Below are 15,383 nucleotides of genomic sequence, written 5' to 3'. Positions count from 1 at the left end.
GTATGGTACTTAAATCTCTATTCTTCATCAATCAGAAGGAATTTTTAAAATAAATTATAGTAAATTATGGGAATTATAAAGTTCCTTAGGGGTTGCTCTACCTGCCTGCTGTGTTATAAAGCCACATGAGAGATTTTGGTTAACGAATTATTTATTCCCCTCTGTTTCATCTCAATGTGAACATATTGTCAACACCTCATCCAAATTATCCCCAAACACAGAGGTAAAAGAGGGTGTAACGCCAAAAATGAAGTTTTGCCTAATGAAAGAAAATGTAACTAAAATAAAAAAAAATATATATATATATTGCAAATAATTTTTAATTACATGATAAATATATCTGCTATATCATCTCTCTCACTCTCTGACTTTCTATATACTTTGCCCGGGTATTTCTCATTTTTGAAACAATGTACAGAAAGGGAGAGCTAAATACATTTACAACTAACTTGGGGAAAATGTAATTAGTATACATAGAATACATTTTCTTTCGTTACGCATAGTTTTATTTCTGGGGTTCTGTTTTAATAAGAAAATGCGTTAACATATATGGGAACATTATTTTCTTCTTTTCTAATGTGCCCAAACCGGCTAAGTAAAAAAGTCAAAATTGAAGAGAGCCACCATTAAATGTATGTGATTAATGATTCCCATGATTCCCGCTGATCTCACTTTTACCAAATATAAATCCCATTTTGGTGCTCAAAGTCAACACAAAAGTCTTCAATTAACTTGGCCTCAGAGAACATAAATATATTCGATGTTTAATTTAGCAGACAGGTGATCTGATTTTATTTATTTCTTTTGCTTTCATTTCATCTATTGGAGAACCCGAATTCATAGTTTTCACTCTACTGCCCAATAGATGATTTTGTACCTTTCATACCCCCCCCCATTGAGAAATTAGTCTTGTTGCTTTTGCAAATTATTGTATATACAGTGATAGGAGGATAAAATAAATGATCCAGTTACATTGTTATCGATTACTAAACCCACATCAGTAAACGCTCAATAAACTGAGTCTTTTCATTCATCTGCTTGTTATTTGGGGCCTGGCAGAGCTCCCCATCATCTGAGCCAAGACCATTCACTTAATCTGACTTTATGAACAGGAAACATTAAGTCTCCTACAAAATACAGCAATATCCCTATATTTCCTACACTCCACTTATTTCGTGCTCCATTCACACGAAGGGGCTGTTACTGGAGAAACACATCTAGTATCATATCTCTGAGAATTCCCAGGTATCAGTAGGAAAACCCTGAACTGGGAATAGCTGCTGACTTGTTATCAGGGGAAATAGCAGTAACACGCCTTCCCCACACACTAGAAACCTATGGTAGAATTAGGGAACTTTGGTTTAGAAATATCATTTAAAGGGGTTTTGTTCACCTTTGAGATAACTTTTAGTATGATGTAGACAATTTGCAATTTATCATTTTTATTATTTAAGGTTATTTAGCTTTTTATTCAGCAGCTCTTCAATTGGCATTTTAAAATCTGGTAACTGTGGTCCAAATTCTCCTAGCAACCATGCATTGATTTGAATAAGAGACTGGATTATGAATAGGAGAGGGTCTCAACAGAAGGATCAGTAATAAAAAGTAACAGCAATACATTACAGAGCATTTGTTTTTTAGAAGGGAGTCAGCGACGCCCATTTGAAAGCTGCAAAGAGTCAGAAGAAAAAAGGCAAATAACTATAGAAAAAAATAATGAAAACCAATTGAAAAATTGCTTAGAATTGGCCGTTCTATAACATACTAAAAGTTACCTTAAAATATGCTACTGCTCCCGCATTAATCTCTCTCTCCCCCTATATTTACATACAAAGTGTGTTCTGGATTGTGTTTGTTCTGTTGGACCAAAGTTGTAGATATATGTTAATAAAACAACCCTATTGCGAACTTATAACATATTTCTAGAAAACGAATAAATAAATGTATAAGTGCGTGCGTAAAAATGCGTTGGGAAGAATACAATGTATTTCAATAAAAAATTTATTGAAACTCGGAGACTTTTGAAACAAACAAAAAATACAAGGAGAAACGTTCTATCGAACATTCATTACATTATATATATATAGATATATATATAGATATATATATATATACATATATAGATATATATATATATATAGGCCTTCATATTCTTTTACTGGCACAGATAGGAGTTTAACTGTGCAGATAACAACAACTAGATTTATCCAAGACAGAGGTATTTATAAACAGAGTAGGATTTCCTTGTGAAACCCGCAGTGCAGAACTGAGATATTTGTATGGAGACTCTGGGATCAAACAAGCAAGTATTTAGTGAGTAAACTGACTGTTAGTTCTTGGGCAAATTCAGCTTCAGGGCATTGGATGGGAAAAGTGTTTCACCCTGTTTAACCTGCCAAGACTGTGAGTTTGCGTGAGCTTTGTATGTTTATTTTATTTGTCCATGGTTTCATAAATGCAAATAAAACATATTTTCACATGTGTGTGTGTATGTGTGTGAAACCACAGCCGGGCCATTAAAAACATATTTTTTATAGTTCAATGAAAAAAACAAACAAACACTAATGGTAATAGAAACAGCTTAACCCATTGCGTGCCACCTGGTTTACTACTAATACACTGCCGTCCCTTTTGGCACCTAATCGGTTTAACACACACTAAAAATAAGAGCCTTATTTACATGAATATATACATTATAAATAAATTAAATTTTAATATTCAGTATTTTAGTTGTATTTACATAAGATATCAAATAATTACATAAATACTTTTTTTTCAATAATATCCTCCCTTTTCGCTTGTTTGCCCTATTCTCTATTAATTTGTTATTGCATATTTGAGGACTGGATGTTTAGCCAATAATCAGTTGGGATTTCCCATCAGCTAAATGTGTTTTCATGTTTTTATAATGTGATTGGTATGAAGCCGCTTTCTTTAGAGGAGAACTCCATGTTGGTGCCATGATATTAAGCAGGCGTTTGCAGAGCTAACAGGGAAGGATTTGTTTGCATGCAGAAGCCAGTACATTGCGTTAAAAGCACAGGCCTATGATAAAGTTATCCCCCTAATGTACACCAGCAATTTTCTTGCTATTTATCGAATGTTTTATTTCTAACAAACTTTCAAGTTTAATTCTGCAAGAGAATGATGAGTTATTATACCACCAAAAATCATTAGACTTCCCATCTCCAGCTGCTGCTCAACTACAACTTTGAGAATTGTGTGTTTTGGGGAAGGAGGGTATGGAGTTTAATTCAGCAGCAGTTGGGTGGGGGGCAGGCTGATAGTGTCTGCCACTGGCACTGACAGACAGATGCTGCTGTACACTTGCAGGCCCCTAATCTGTTCTTAGTGCCTGATAGGCTGTCTAGTGGTATATATGGTCCTAATAGCAGCTTGCAAGGGTCCAAACTTCTCCCCCAAGGTTGCAGTGGATGAAAACCTTTGTAGATCCCCGTTTGTAGCAAGTCAAGGATAGGAGGGGGCTTTCCTGTGCCCAACACAAAGTGCACTGCCAGTCTGGAACTGGAATGAGACCATCAGGACTAGGTTGATAGTTCTGCCCACAGGGCTCAGTCAGGGGAACCGCTCCTTGACCGCTCCTGCTTCGAATCCAGCCCACTTACTAGCCGCTGAATATTCTGGAGCTCACTGCTTGCTTCCTTCTCTAGGCACAGCTTTGGGGATAATGAGACGGAGCCAGTAGACAGGGTGGTGGATCTGCTGGTCAGTTCAGTGTCCAGAGCAGTAGCGGCCGGACTGGAGAGGAGACTGGCTTTGCCATCCAGCGCGCCGTTGGGCAGGGAGTGCAGGGCAGTGGTGAGCAGGCTGTTGCCTTCTGCAAAGGGCATAGGGAATGAGTACGGGTTGTACCTGAGCCTGGGGCGCACGGCGTTAAGAAAAGGGTGTCTGTGCACAGCAGAGGAGGCTGCAGCAGCCGCGGCCATGTATGTATAAGGGTAGGAGAACAGCCCTCCGAAGGGAGACATTGCCAGGCCCTGCAACACAAAAATATCAGTATTACTACACAATAACTATACTGTGTATATGCATTACACCTAATAATCTCTGATTCCTTTAGGCTTTTAACTGACTTCAATTCAATATTATTAAAAAAAAAAAAAACATTTTCTTTAACAGTGCTCAGTCATCCCTTATAATGGGTGCCCAGTGACGTCACGTGTCACACGACTAACTAAAACTTGGTCATCATAGAAAAATGAGGTTTGTAAAAGTACTGCACCTCTGGTCTGGCGCCTTTATATCCACATTGAACTTCACTAAAATGTCCTTACACTATACATCTCCTAGTACATTGTTCCCCATATTGAATACATATTTTTATGTCCCTTCAGGGAAAAAAAACTTTTATTTCTAAAGGCCCTGCATTTGCCAGTGCATTTATCAAGGTAATGGAAAGTGAGGCTGCGCAATTCGCTACACGCTAAGATGTTGTAGGGAAGTCACTATACTGTGGGTGACAGAGTAACAGTTCACTGTGGCCATTCCCTGGGCTCTGCCGCTCTGTATAGTGACCGAGCTGCTGCAGCTGCTGGAACTATTGCTTCTCAGCCAACAGCATGTTTTGCATCTTTAGTTAACAGTAAAACATTACTAAATTATGATTGGATCTTGGAAGAATACAATCTCAGCCTACAGTGTTATTAGTGTAAAGCGGGGGTGGCAGAAGTTCAGATGGGAGAGGAAGAGAAGATACATAGAAAATCAGGGGCAGGCTGCTCATATTACCTGTGAGGCCAAGACCTGCTGTTGCAGATGGAAAGGCAGTGCAGAAGAGCCCATCAGCCCTTGAGAGGAAGATGCCATGATGGCAGAGTCTATACTGCTCACCCCAGTTGATGCTGCTGAAACTGAGGCCAGAAGTGGGTTCATGCCAGCAGCCATATTGGAAAAAGCCCCTCCCATTGCAAAGTGACTTGGGTGCAAGAGCAGAGGGTGTGAGGCGCCCAGTGGGTTAAAGAACTGCTGCCCAGTTAGTCCTGGAGGGAAGCCGAGGTTCTGCAGATGCCCCTGGCTCAGATGGTGGGCGCTACTGTCTGTTTGCACAGTGAGAGGGGGGTAACTCTCCTTGGAGCGCTGGGACTCTTCTGCTTTTTGGGAGTCTCTGGTGGGGCTTTTCAGCTCCTCGATGCTCAGGATCCTGCTACTGCTGCTGCTGCTGGAGGTGATGTGGCCTGGGCTGTGCCGGGAGTCCGGGGAACTTTTTCCCGTCCTGCCGCTCTGCTCCTTGCTCCTGCTGCTGCTGCCCAAATCTGATGGGAAGAGCGGGGCCCTGGGGGGACTGGCCAACTCCCTGCAATCCTCACTGGTTGTAGTGGAGATCTTGGTAGATTCGCCTGTGTCCGGCCCTCCCTCATCCCTACTCTCCTCGTCACTCTCCCCATCACTGGGGGGCACACCTACAACAAGATAGTCGGGTTAAAAGCGACATCCACGCACCCCCACACCCCACACCATGGTTCTGTCCCAGATCTTAGCTGCTTCAGCGTTTGGGCAACGGTTAATGGCACCCAACATTAGCACTATCCCATCCCCCAACTACTCCCCATATGGTGGGTAACTAGTGCCAAAGCTATGGTAGGGTGCATGCCAGGTAGGGACTATACCTTTGAGGGTGGAGGTGCCCACTGCAGGCGCAGTTGGGGAAGAAGTTTGAGCAAAACATTTATACGCAGTCTGTTCACTAGAGGACTCATCCGAACTCCCATTATCCTTCTTCTGGTGCTCATCATATGATCTCATGGACTGCATCGCAAGCTGTTTCCTAAAGCGCAAAAAGAGAAAATACCATCCTGAATTCTGTGCGCCAGGCTTATTATCTATTGACTAGTAACTCTCGGCTCCGGCTGGTACAAAGAATGTCTAAGCAAATATGGCTTTACCTTTAAAAATGTTTCTTATTTATCTAAAGAGCGACAAAAGTTAATCTTAGTGTTTCCTTGCACAAACAAGTTACAAATGCTTTGCGCATGACTGCTGCATTTTAAGTTTGGATCTTCGCAAAGATTTGCTGCAGGGCAAAAAATCGAATTGAATGATCTGCTCAAATGCTGTACCATCGCCAATCCTCTGCCGAACAATCATGAAAATGCTTTGTGCAAAGATCTGATTTATGACGCGCAGAGATCCGCAGATTTAAGACTTCTGATCAGGAGCAGATCATTTATTTAAAGTTGTATTTAACTCTATGGGCTTCCCAGGGATCTGCAGAGGTGTGAATATTCCGTGCTTTATAGACAAACTCATATACACACACTTGTGCAAGGAGAAATGATTCAGAATAAAGGATACTATTTAGGGTCGCAGGCATGTGAAAGTAAAATGACAGGCAAAGACATTTGGCAGAAGGGATCTAAAACCAACAGGCGAAAGGGATGATATTGGGTGCCAGTGTGAGAGGGCTGAGGTATGTCACGGGAAGGTGTCACTAAAAGTCTCAGACTTTTCCATCGCAGGTGCTGGACATTCTTAGCGATTCTACTTCTCCTCCGCGTTAAAGTGAAACTCCACAGCGAGTGCTGCAGCAGCCAAAGCGATTGGAAGTTTCACTTTAGCTGCAGCTGCAACTGCAGGAGGCTTTTATTAACTTCACCCCGCACACTTATTTTTTACAAGCATTTCTACATATAAATATGAAAGCAAAAAAAAAAAAAATGTTTGCGAGTCAGAAGCCTCAGTTTTTTTCCCTCCCTTCAGTTTATAACTGCTCAAACAGAGATTTTACATGGTCAAACCTAAAATAACATTTGCCTTCGCATTACAAGAGCAGCCAACTCAATTACAAGCTTCCCTCGATTTTATTTCATTACTTTGGCTTTTAGGAACAGATTTTTTTTTTTTTACTTGCTTCCTACCAATAATCACTTTCATGAAGTTTAAGTAAAACGCACAAGGTTAAAAGCAACAAATATTTAATATTTAAATACATAAAAAAAACCCCACACCATCAATTCTTACGGAATTACACAATTTCTTGGTAGAGAGCAGTCTGGCATATACTAATATCGCCTGGAACAACCATTTAGGTGTTCTGGTCGGAATCGAAGGGGTTAACCCTAAGGTAAAAGATGGCTGGGCCCTGGAGTTTATTTCTTCTTTCTGCCAACACAAAACAAACAGTAGAGCAGTGTGATCCTGCCACACACTCACCTCTTTTCTCTCCTGCCATTCCCAGTGTCACGGAAGCCTTTGGCAAAGGGATTGTTATCAATTTTTAATTGAGTGATCTGTGGAAAGTAAATGGGCAAACATCACTTTCCATTAACCGGTAACTAAATCGTTTTCTTTCAATGCACCAGACCTACATTTCTACTAAACACCGCATACAGAATTACTACATAGTCTGCTGCTAGAAAACCCTGCGAATTCTGCACACTCCAATCGAATTTTACGCACGACAAGACAGGATATATCTTTCCCAGCATAATGAACTAGGAGGAGGGCAGACAGCCCCTATTTCATTAGGGAAGGCTTTTTCATCTGTGCAAATACTTTTTGAATTATAACAAGGGGGACGCGGATCCTGAACAGGACATTTGTTTTCATTTACCTAACTTTCTCTGCCCTCTACTTCTCACTACATTTAAGGAGAGCCAGGCCCAAATCAGTTGTTTACCTTTGTTGAAAACCCCTGACAACGTGGGTCAATTAAATGAAAAAGGCTGTTTAAAATAAATAGGACACCTAAATTGCCAACGCTAATAAAATGCGGGCTAAACGTACTGTAGAATAATTATGCAGTATTCATATTATTTATAAAAATGCAATTTACACATTTTAAATCGCTTTGCCTACTCCACAGGGAGGAAAAAAACACATCTCCTAACTGTAGATGAGTCAAAGTTCATCAAAATATTTAATTCCCACACCTATCAAGTTTGTGTGTACTATACTTTACATCACCCCTAAGTAATGTTGGCATAATGTTTAATCTATTTTCTGTCCACGTGAATGATGACACGATATAATCATTATTTTTGGGAGAAAAAAAATCACATTTGTATTCTGAGGAGTAGAAAGTACAAGGAATTACAGAATTCGAGGTTCTAGAATCATGTGTGCAGATTTGGTGCTGTTAATTTCCTTAAAATATTCTATAATGGTAGAGGTAGGTGTTTGAATAGTAATTGTTTAGGGACTAATTTAGGTATTTCTCCCACAATAGCAACACTGCTTTACAGCCTGTATAGCTTATTTAAATGGAATCTCTTCAGCAAGGCACAGCAATCAGATATTAAACAATCCCAAACATCCATTAGCTAACACATACTTAAATATTAATATGCAGCATGTTATTTTACAACTCATTTTCATGGAGACCTTGTAATGACAGAAGTAGAGCGCCTAGTAAAAGCAGAATCATATTATCAGGATACATTGATGATAATCCTTCATACCAGGCCTGCAAACTGATGGTTTTGATTTAAACCAAGAATGGCAATTTTAACATAAAAAAATGAGAAAAAAAAGGGGGCAGGCACATTGGTTAAATCCCTATAAGCTTCTTACCTTATCATTCTGGTATGCAGTCACTGCAATGAAGTCTGTCTCAGGGAACACATAAGTTCTGAATGTGCTGTAGGGTAATTTCAGAATGTCATTAGCTCTCACTATGTGGAACCTGGGTTGGTATTTGTGCATGGAGTTTAAAATAGTCTGCAAGGAAAATAGGACAAAATATAAAACAACCTGCTGCTACACGCTGTTTTCTACTGTACACACAAATATAATTATTGTCCTGAAAACATACATATATTTGATTTTATTAAGGATTCACAGCAGTCATTAGGAAATATAATAATTCCACATATTACATGACAGAGGCTGGCAAGTCAGTGCATGAAATATTCTCTTCGGCAACACATGGTTAATGTGTGTGAAAGATATATAGAGTTATATAGCTGTGCAATAAGAATTCATAAAGAAATGGAAACATAGGCAAGTCAAAGATACACACAAAGGACCCAACTAGAGAAGCAAAGAATCTGGTATCACTTATTAGTTCTATCCTCCCTAATCAGCATGCCTATTTTATCTAATTAGTGAACTCCTTTCATCAACCGCATTAAGAGGGCCATCAATTTGTGTGGAGTGGACACCGCATTATTTTTCATCCAACCTGAAGGAAAATCTTATATAGCCAAAATCCACACTTTATAAAGTATAAAAAAAATCACAAACAAACGAATACACATTCACATTTAGCCTTGTGATTGCTGGATCCTTGTTTCAACCATATTTGTTTTATACATTTACAAGCTTTCCGAAAACTAAAGGCTTACATAAATATTTGAAAGTGCATCTTTCAGTTACAGCATTCACATTTATATATATATATGGTTTACACACATATACTATACATATAGCGTTACTGTTTAGTCTGAAACACAAGCAACTTTGTGTCTTCTTTTATTCGATTGTATTTTTTTTTTAAAAAAAAAGGTGAATTGCACTATAAGTAACACATTGCAAAAAAAACGTAAAGAGAAAAGAAATACTGACAAGAACACTCACAAATCCATGTTTATCCGAGATATTGTTGGTCAGTTTGAGTTTATGGAAGGTCACAATTTTGGACATCCATTGCTCCCCAGTGGCCGGGCTGTCTGGATGGATATACATTCGTTTGGGCATTTCGGGGTCTGCTTTTCCAGCCACCATCCATCGGGAATTATGGAACTTATATCTGCAGTCATCTGCAGCCACAATGTCCATCAGCAGAATGTATTTGGCTTTCTTGTCCAAACCAGAGCACCTCACTTTAAATGGGGGGAACATTCTCCTACACAAAAAAATACATGTATATTTATATACTTTTTGAAGTTTACAGTCAACCCAAAATATAACCTCCTCTATAAATATAAACCAGGGGGTAAAGTGTAGGCCAAACGCGTTAGTCAAGTCAAAGACAGTCTTCCTCTGTGGGACACATGTTAATATAATAATTCCAGAATCACTTTGTAGGGCTAACACAATGTATATAAATCTTGTATTGGATTCATTTACTTTCTTGTTTTGGTTTGTTTATTGTGCGTGTAACTGTGTATTGTGAATTCAAGTGGGCCAAGTATTAAGTATTTTAGTCACTAATGATTAGTGGGAATGGGGGATTTTCCTTGGATTTGCCACATAGTTTTCCTGCTTATAGCAACTGCTCACCACCCTGGAGAGCTGTGTGCGTTTTTGCGCGCAGTAGTAAATTTGAGGCTTTTTATACAGGCTACTAACAAAAACATATTTTTCTAAGGCTAGTCCGACTCCTAATTTCTGTAATTATCCTTATAAAACAAATGACTTTCACGTGTACGTGATTGTGCGTGTTTACACACACACACACAATCGTAACACAGAGAGATTTCCACAAGGCATCTAACACCAAGTGATAGCAAGCTGCCTTCTTTAAATAGCCAGTATACAGTGCCATAAAATTATTTCGTATCTGTTATAGCTGCCGAGATATGTTCAGTTGTTCAGGAAATGTATGTAATAAAGAGGCAGAATTCTTTCAACCTTTGGTGCAAAACTTTGACCGCAGCTGACAGACAGGAGGGAGTGGGAGACGCCGCACTCAGGGCCTAAATACAGTAAATACAATTGCAGCAATAAAGCTTTATACAGCTGGAAAGGAGATAACACGAGTTGGAGTTGGAATATCATCATGTGAATTGTATTCGTTTACTAAACGTTGTTAGAAGAAACGTGAGGAGTAAGTGTTACTTATTAAATATATTGCATTTGTGTTGTTGTGTAATTATTATTTGTGCGCCGAAAAGTTTTACTTTCTTTCCTTCTTTTGTTTCCTTTTACCCCAAAATGGTATTTCAGTCCTAGAGCTGCGTGTGTGTTTTTGTCGATCTGACAACCAGAAAATAAATGATTCCCCAACCTAGATTGACTTACAAACAAGTAGAAACACACGCAGGATAATAAATAAAAGCATTGCAGTTAGTGCAGAGTAAGGAAATAAGGAGTGCCAGGTGAATTGGAAATGGAACAGGAATCTGCAGATCTGAGCAATGATAGTGCAAGGATTGTGTAGCTCTGTACAGTGGGGGCTTTAACAGCCCCTGCCCAATTGTCTGCTTATGTTTATAACCAGTTCTAATGTATAATGGAGACAATGGCTGAGACTCACCTCCCAGATTTTGTGATGACCATCTCTGTTCCCCTTTTGTGGAACTGTTCCCAGAGATCCTTGGCTTCCAGGTGGACTTTTGGATCGTCTTCAACTTCTTCTTCTGGTTCAAGGGTTTTAAGAGGCCTCAAATGAGCAGCTGCCTGGTGACCCAAAGATGAAAAGGGGATGCCAGTCTCTGCGGCACCCACTAATTGATCCATGATGGGCTTGGCCAGGGCACCAGGAAGGGAAAGAGCAGCCCCATTGGGTGGCAGAGCCAGAGTTGGAAAAAAGGGAGGTTGGTGTCCAAGAACAGCACTCATTGCAAAGTCTTGTGCCCTATGGGATAGGAATGGATGGTAAGCCATGCCTGACCCTGAAATTACTGGATCTCTCATGGGTAAATTCATTCACTTTATCTCACAGCTCGGGGCTCAGTCCAGTCCAGTGAAGGATCTTCACGGGCACATTAAAGTGGCAAAAACAAGCACTGACACAACAAACTACCGGCTACTTCTCAGGGTGTCGAATACAGAGAAGAAATTCCCCGGTCAAGTATCCTCTTCCAAGAGTTTCACTTGTGCGGAGATCAGAGAGAATGGGACAGTTCGTGTTGTCTGGACAAGCAGCAACTTCTCCGGCAGCCCCAGTGGCTGTCACAGCTCCAGGTAAGGATTAAGAGTGAAGATGCAGATGTCTATTTTGTACTGCACTCTCGTGCTTCCGCTGTTCCCCCAAATGGATTGCTTCCCTTTGTCTTTCTTTTTAATAAATAGCAGCCTCCCTTCCCGCAGAATGTGCCAGTGTGAGAAGAGAGAGAGAGAGGAGAGAGGGAGCTGGGGTTACAGAGGAAGAGGAGAGGGTGGGAGAGAAAAGACAGAGGAAAGAGACAGTCCCGCTTCAAGTATCCTGTGTGTGAGTGAATGGAGCCTCTCCTTACACCATATCCCAGGGATGTGTTGTGGCAATGCGAGGAGCCCAGACCTACTTGATTGGCCCTTTGACGCTTTCGGACCAATTGTGTGGCTCCATAGGCGGGGTTTTGACAGGTCTGCTGGATGGGGACAGGGCTGACTTATAAAAAGAAGGTGTCGGAAGCTGTAGCGTCGCAGCAAAGCATCACTACTACATAATGCCGTGTGAATATGTCAACATGATCGGATGGGAGGGGACACGGCAGGAAGGTGTAGCGGGGGCTGGAAGAACACAGCGAGCTATTCAGTCACTGCTGCCAGGGAAAGGCACTTACCTCTAGGTGGCTAGCTAGCAAAGGGAGAGAAAACACATGCACGGGGGAGGGGGAGGGGAGTGAGTGTGCACACAGGGGAGGCTTTTCCCTGACACTCCATCTGCAGCTACTCTGGCGCTGCCTCCTCCACAGCAGCCTCTGCGGCCAACTTCAATACTGACTTATCAGCAGCCTCTCAGTGGGACTCCCATTTCATCGCCTTGTCCCGTCACAATGGCAGGAAGGATAAGTGCGAGCAACTCGGGCCACTTGTGGGTTGGACCGAGACCCAAGAACATTCCCATAACTTGCGAGCGCTGCCTCCAACCGATCCCTGCGGGAAGCGCGGCGCACTGATTGCCCGGGGGAGCGCAACTGCCAATTTATTGTGCGCTCACGCCAATGCTTGCTACTGTAATTGGCTCTGCCTCTGTGCTGCTCACTCCCGCTCCCCTACATACCCGTCTATACTTGAATAAATGTAGGGACTTATTGTCGCACAGAGATCAGGATTGTTCCAGCTGTATGTTATGTTGTTTTGGGGAGCGAGCTGGGAATCTCGTGTCCATGCCTTTCACTCTGTTACTGACCTAAAACTACAAGAGATCCCTAGAAGTGTGATCCAAAATAGTTGGGAAATCCAACAGATCCTATTATAATATTTGGGGTTGTACAGTCATTCGATATGCCTCCCCCTCCATTGCATTAGTGAGTGAGGGTCACTGTCTGGTTGTGTATCATCACATCGCTCAACTCACACTGCACCTCATAATAAACAGTTAAGTTGTGTGGCATGTATGGTGCCCATCGTGAGATTTTGTGGTACATTCCCTGTCGTTATGCTGCTTTCCATGGTTTACTGTATATCTTATTTTTTCCCAGAGCAAAGCTATATCCCTACCCCCCCCCTCCCAGCCAGGCTGGGGAGAAAGTGTAATTTGCTGGGATAAAGCCTCTAATCTCCCAGACATCAGTGTTTCTCCTTTGCACTAATTCCGTGTGATATCTCACCCTGGGATCACATGCTCAGATTGCCTGCTGCTGCTGCCCTGTAGCCTTTCTCTGCCCCGAGCCTATCTGTCCAGCAATCAAGACATCATTTGTAAGACAAACCGTGAAATGGCCACTCACTGGCTCTGCTGATGCCTCTATTCCCCACTCATAGGGGGGCTACATCTGCTCACACCTGGCTACCCAATTCCCTACATAACACATCTGTACACAAACATAGATCTATATATATATTAATAAATGTGTGTGTGCCTAGGTGGATGGTTTAGCTGTTAACACATATTTGTTACACTGTAATCTAAACCTTTTTATATATATATATTAAAGATAGGACGAAATACAAAGCAGAACTAGTTTCCCCCTTACTATTTGTGCCTGGCCCCGCAAAGCTATTGAGCAGAGCTGAGCCGAAGGGGTTAAGGCGAGGGGAGATGGGGAAGCAGATTGTTAGTGGCTGAAGGAAGGCGCAGCATTGTGAGCTAAATGCACTGAGATAGGAGCGGAACATCTGAAGTGATTAGCCCTCCCAACAGCGCATTTTTCACTCACATACTTAAGAGCATTCGGCGCCAGACTGGTCAAGTCTGTTTAGTGGCCAGAGTCTCGGATCACTCTCATTCACCAGGATATATTGCAAGGGAGGGGGCCACTCTCTCAAACTGGGATCAAGGCGGGGGGAGATAAAGAGGCAATTTCTCCCTGTAGAAGAACAGTCATAATATCGATATATAGATCATAGATAGTCAGATGATTGATAGACAGACAAAGTATAGAAATAAATATGGATAGGAAGACCTATATGAAGAAATATATATATATATAGAGGGAGAGGGAAAATATATTGAGAATAATACAGACATTGATATATATATAGAGAGAGAAAGAGAGATATAAAACTGTGGAGAGAAAGATGATTGATAGACAGACACAATATAGAAATAGATATGGATAGGAAGACCTATATGAATAGAAACATATAAAGAGGGGGAAAATATATAGAGAGAAATACTGACATTGAGATAGATAGATGATATATATATATAGAGAGAGAGAGACACACAGAGAGAGAGAGAGAGATGATAGATAGATAGATAGATGATAGATAGATAGATAGATAGATAGATAGATAGATAGATAGATAGATAGATAGATAAAAACTGTGGAGAGAAAGATGATTGATAGACACAATATAGAAATAGATATGAATAGGAAGACCTATATGAAGAGAAATATATATAGAGAGAGAGAGAGAGGGAAAGATATATAGAGAGAAATACTGACATTGAGATAGATAGATAGATAGATAGATAGATAGATAGATAGATAGATAGATAGATAGATAGATAGATAGATAGATATAAGAGGAATATGGAGAAAGATGATTGATAGAGATAGACAGATATGTGATAAGTAAACATATCTAGAGATAAAGAGATAGAATGGTGGTTTTCAGGCACCAGTGAGCCACGTCTCCAAAGCTCCTGCTTATTGAAGAAAAAAAACCAAAAACATAATTATGCCCACAAAACGTCCCATTTAATGTGCTATTGCCCACACAGCACTTACTAAATCAGATTAAGGCCTGTCATATCCCTGTTTTGGTTTCCCCCTAAAACTACAACTCCCAAATCCACCATCAGACCTAGATGTTGTTGAATAGACGTGTAATTGCATTAATTCAGAGTAAAGTAGCGCTAAACTGCGAATGTTGTTTCATTGTAAACTCCTCTTGGCTTCCTGCAAGTTGTGTATCTGGCTGCAGGACTCCCCAAGAAGTGTGTCCCAGTCGGTGCCTCTGGGCCGTGCATCCCTAATGTTAGTACAGGCTGGACTTGCACAGCGTGAATAAACACACAAACTGATTGTATTTGTGTTAGGGGACAAGGAGAGGAGGGGGCTGAGGGCAGGGGGGCTGACAGGTTGCTGCAGTCTGACATATAAAGTAAAAGTAACCAATGGACTGAGCTGCCAGCTGTCTCTTGGGCTGCATGTTAGTGTTACTGTTAG

The 15,383-nt window shown here is 41.1% G+C and overlaps 1 protein-coding gene across 2 annotated transcripts; it reads right to left on the bottom strand.

Moving 5' to 3' along the window:
- Positions 1 to 1,983: 1,983 nt before the first annotated feature.
- Positions 1,984 to 12,905, bottom strand: tbx3.L (T-box 3 L homeolog). Of its 2 annotated transcripts, none has more exons than XM_018254153.2 (7): positions 11,156 to 12,905; positions 9,535 to 9,802; positions 8,530 to 8,676; positions 7,171 to 7,247; positions 5,628 to 5,785; positions 4,750 to 5,420; positions 1,984 to 3,998 (listed from the first exon to the last, which is right to left on the bottom strand). In XM_018254153.2, the coding sequence occupies exons 1-7, from the start codon at positions 11,545 to 11,547 to the stop codon at positions 3,573 to 3,575; spliced, it is 2,139 nt and encodes a 712-aa protein (XP_018109642.1). In that variant the 5' UTR covers positions 11,548 to 12,905; the 3' UTR covers positions 1,984 to 3,572.
- Positions 12,906 to 15,383: the final 2,478 nt, after the last annotated feature.

Source organism: Xenopus laevis, chromosome 1L (assembly GCF_017654675.1).
Source record: "Xenopus laevis strain J_2021 chromosome 1L, Xenopus_laevis_v10.1, whole genome shotgun sequence".
In the NCBI taxonomy this organism is placed as follows: Eukaryota; Metazoa; Chordata; class Amphibia; order Anura; family Pipidae; genus Xenopus; species Xenopus laevis.
This window is presented reverse-complemented; position numbering and strand designations above follow the sequence as displayed.

Excerpts from the sequence above, each read along its gene's own strand:
- tbx3.L (XM_018254153.2), bottom strand. The coding sequence starts at position 11,547 with ATGAATTTACCCATGAGAGATCCAGTAATTTCAGGGTCAGGCATGGCT. Across the intron at positions 8,677-9,534 it reads TCTCGGATAAACATGGATTT|ACTATTTTAAACTCCATGCA; the intron begins GTGAGTGTTCTT and ends TTTTCCTTGCAG. Across the intron at positions 7,248-8,529 it reads CTGCATACCAGAATGATAAG|ATCACTCAATTAAAAATTGA; the intron begins GTAAGAAGCTTA and ends TACTTTCCACAG.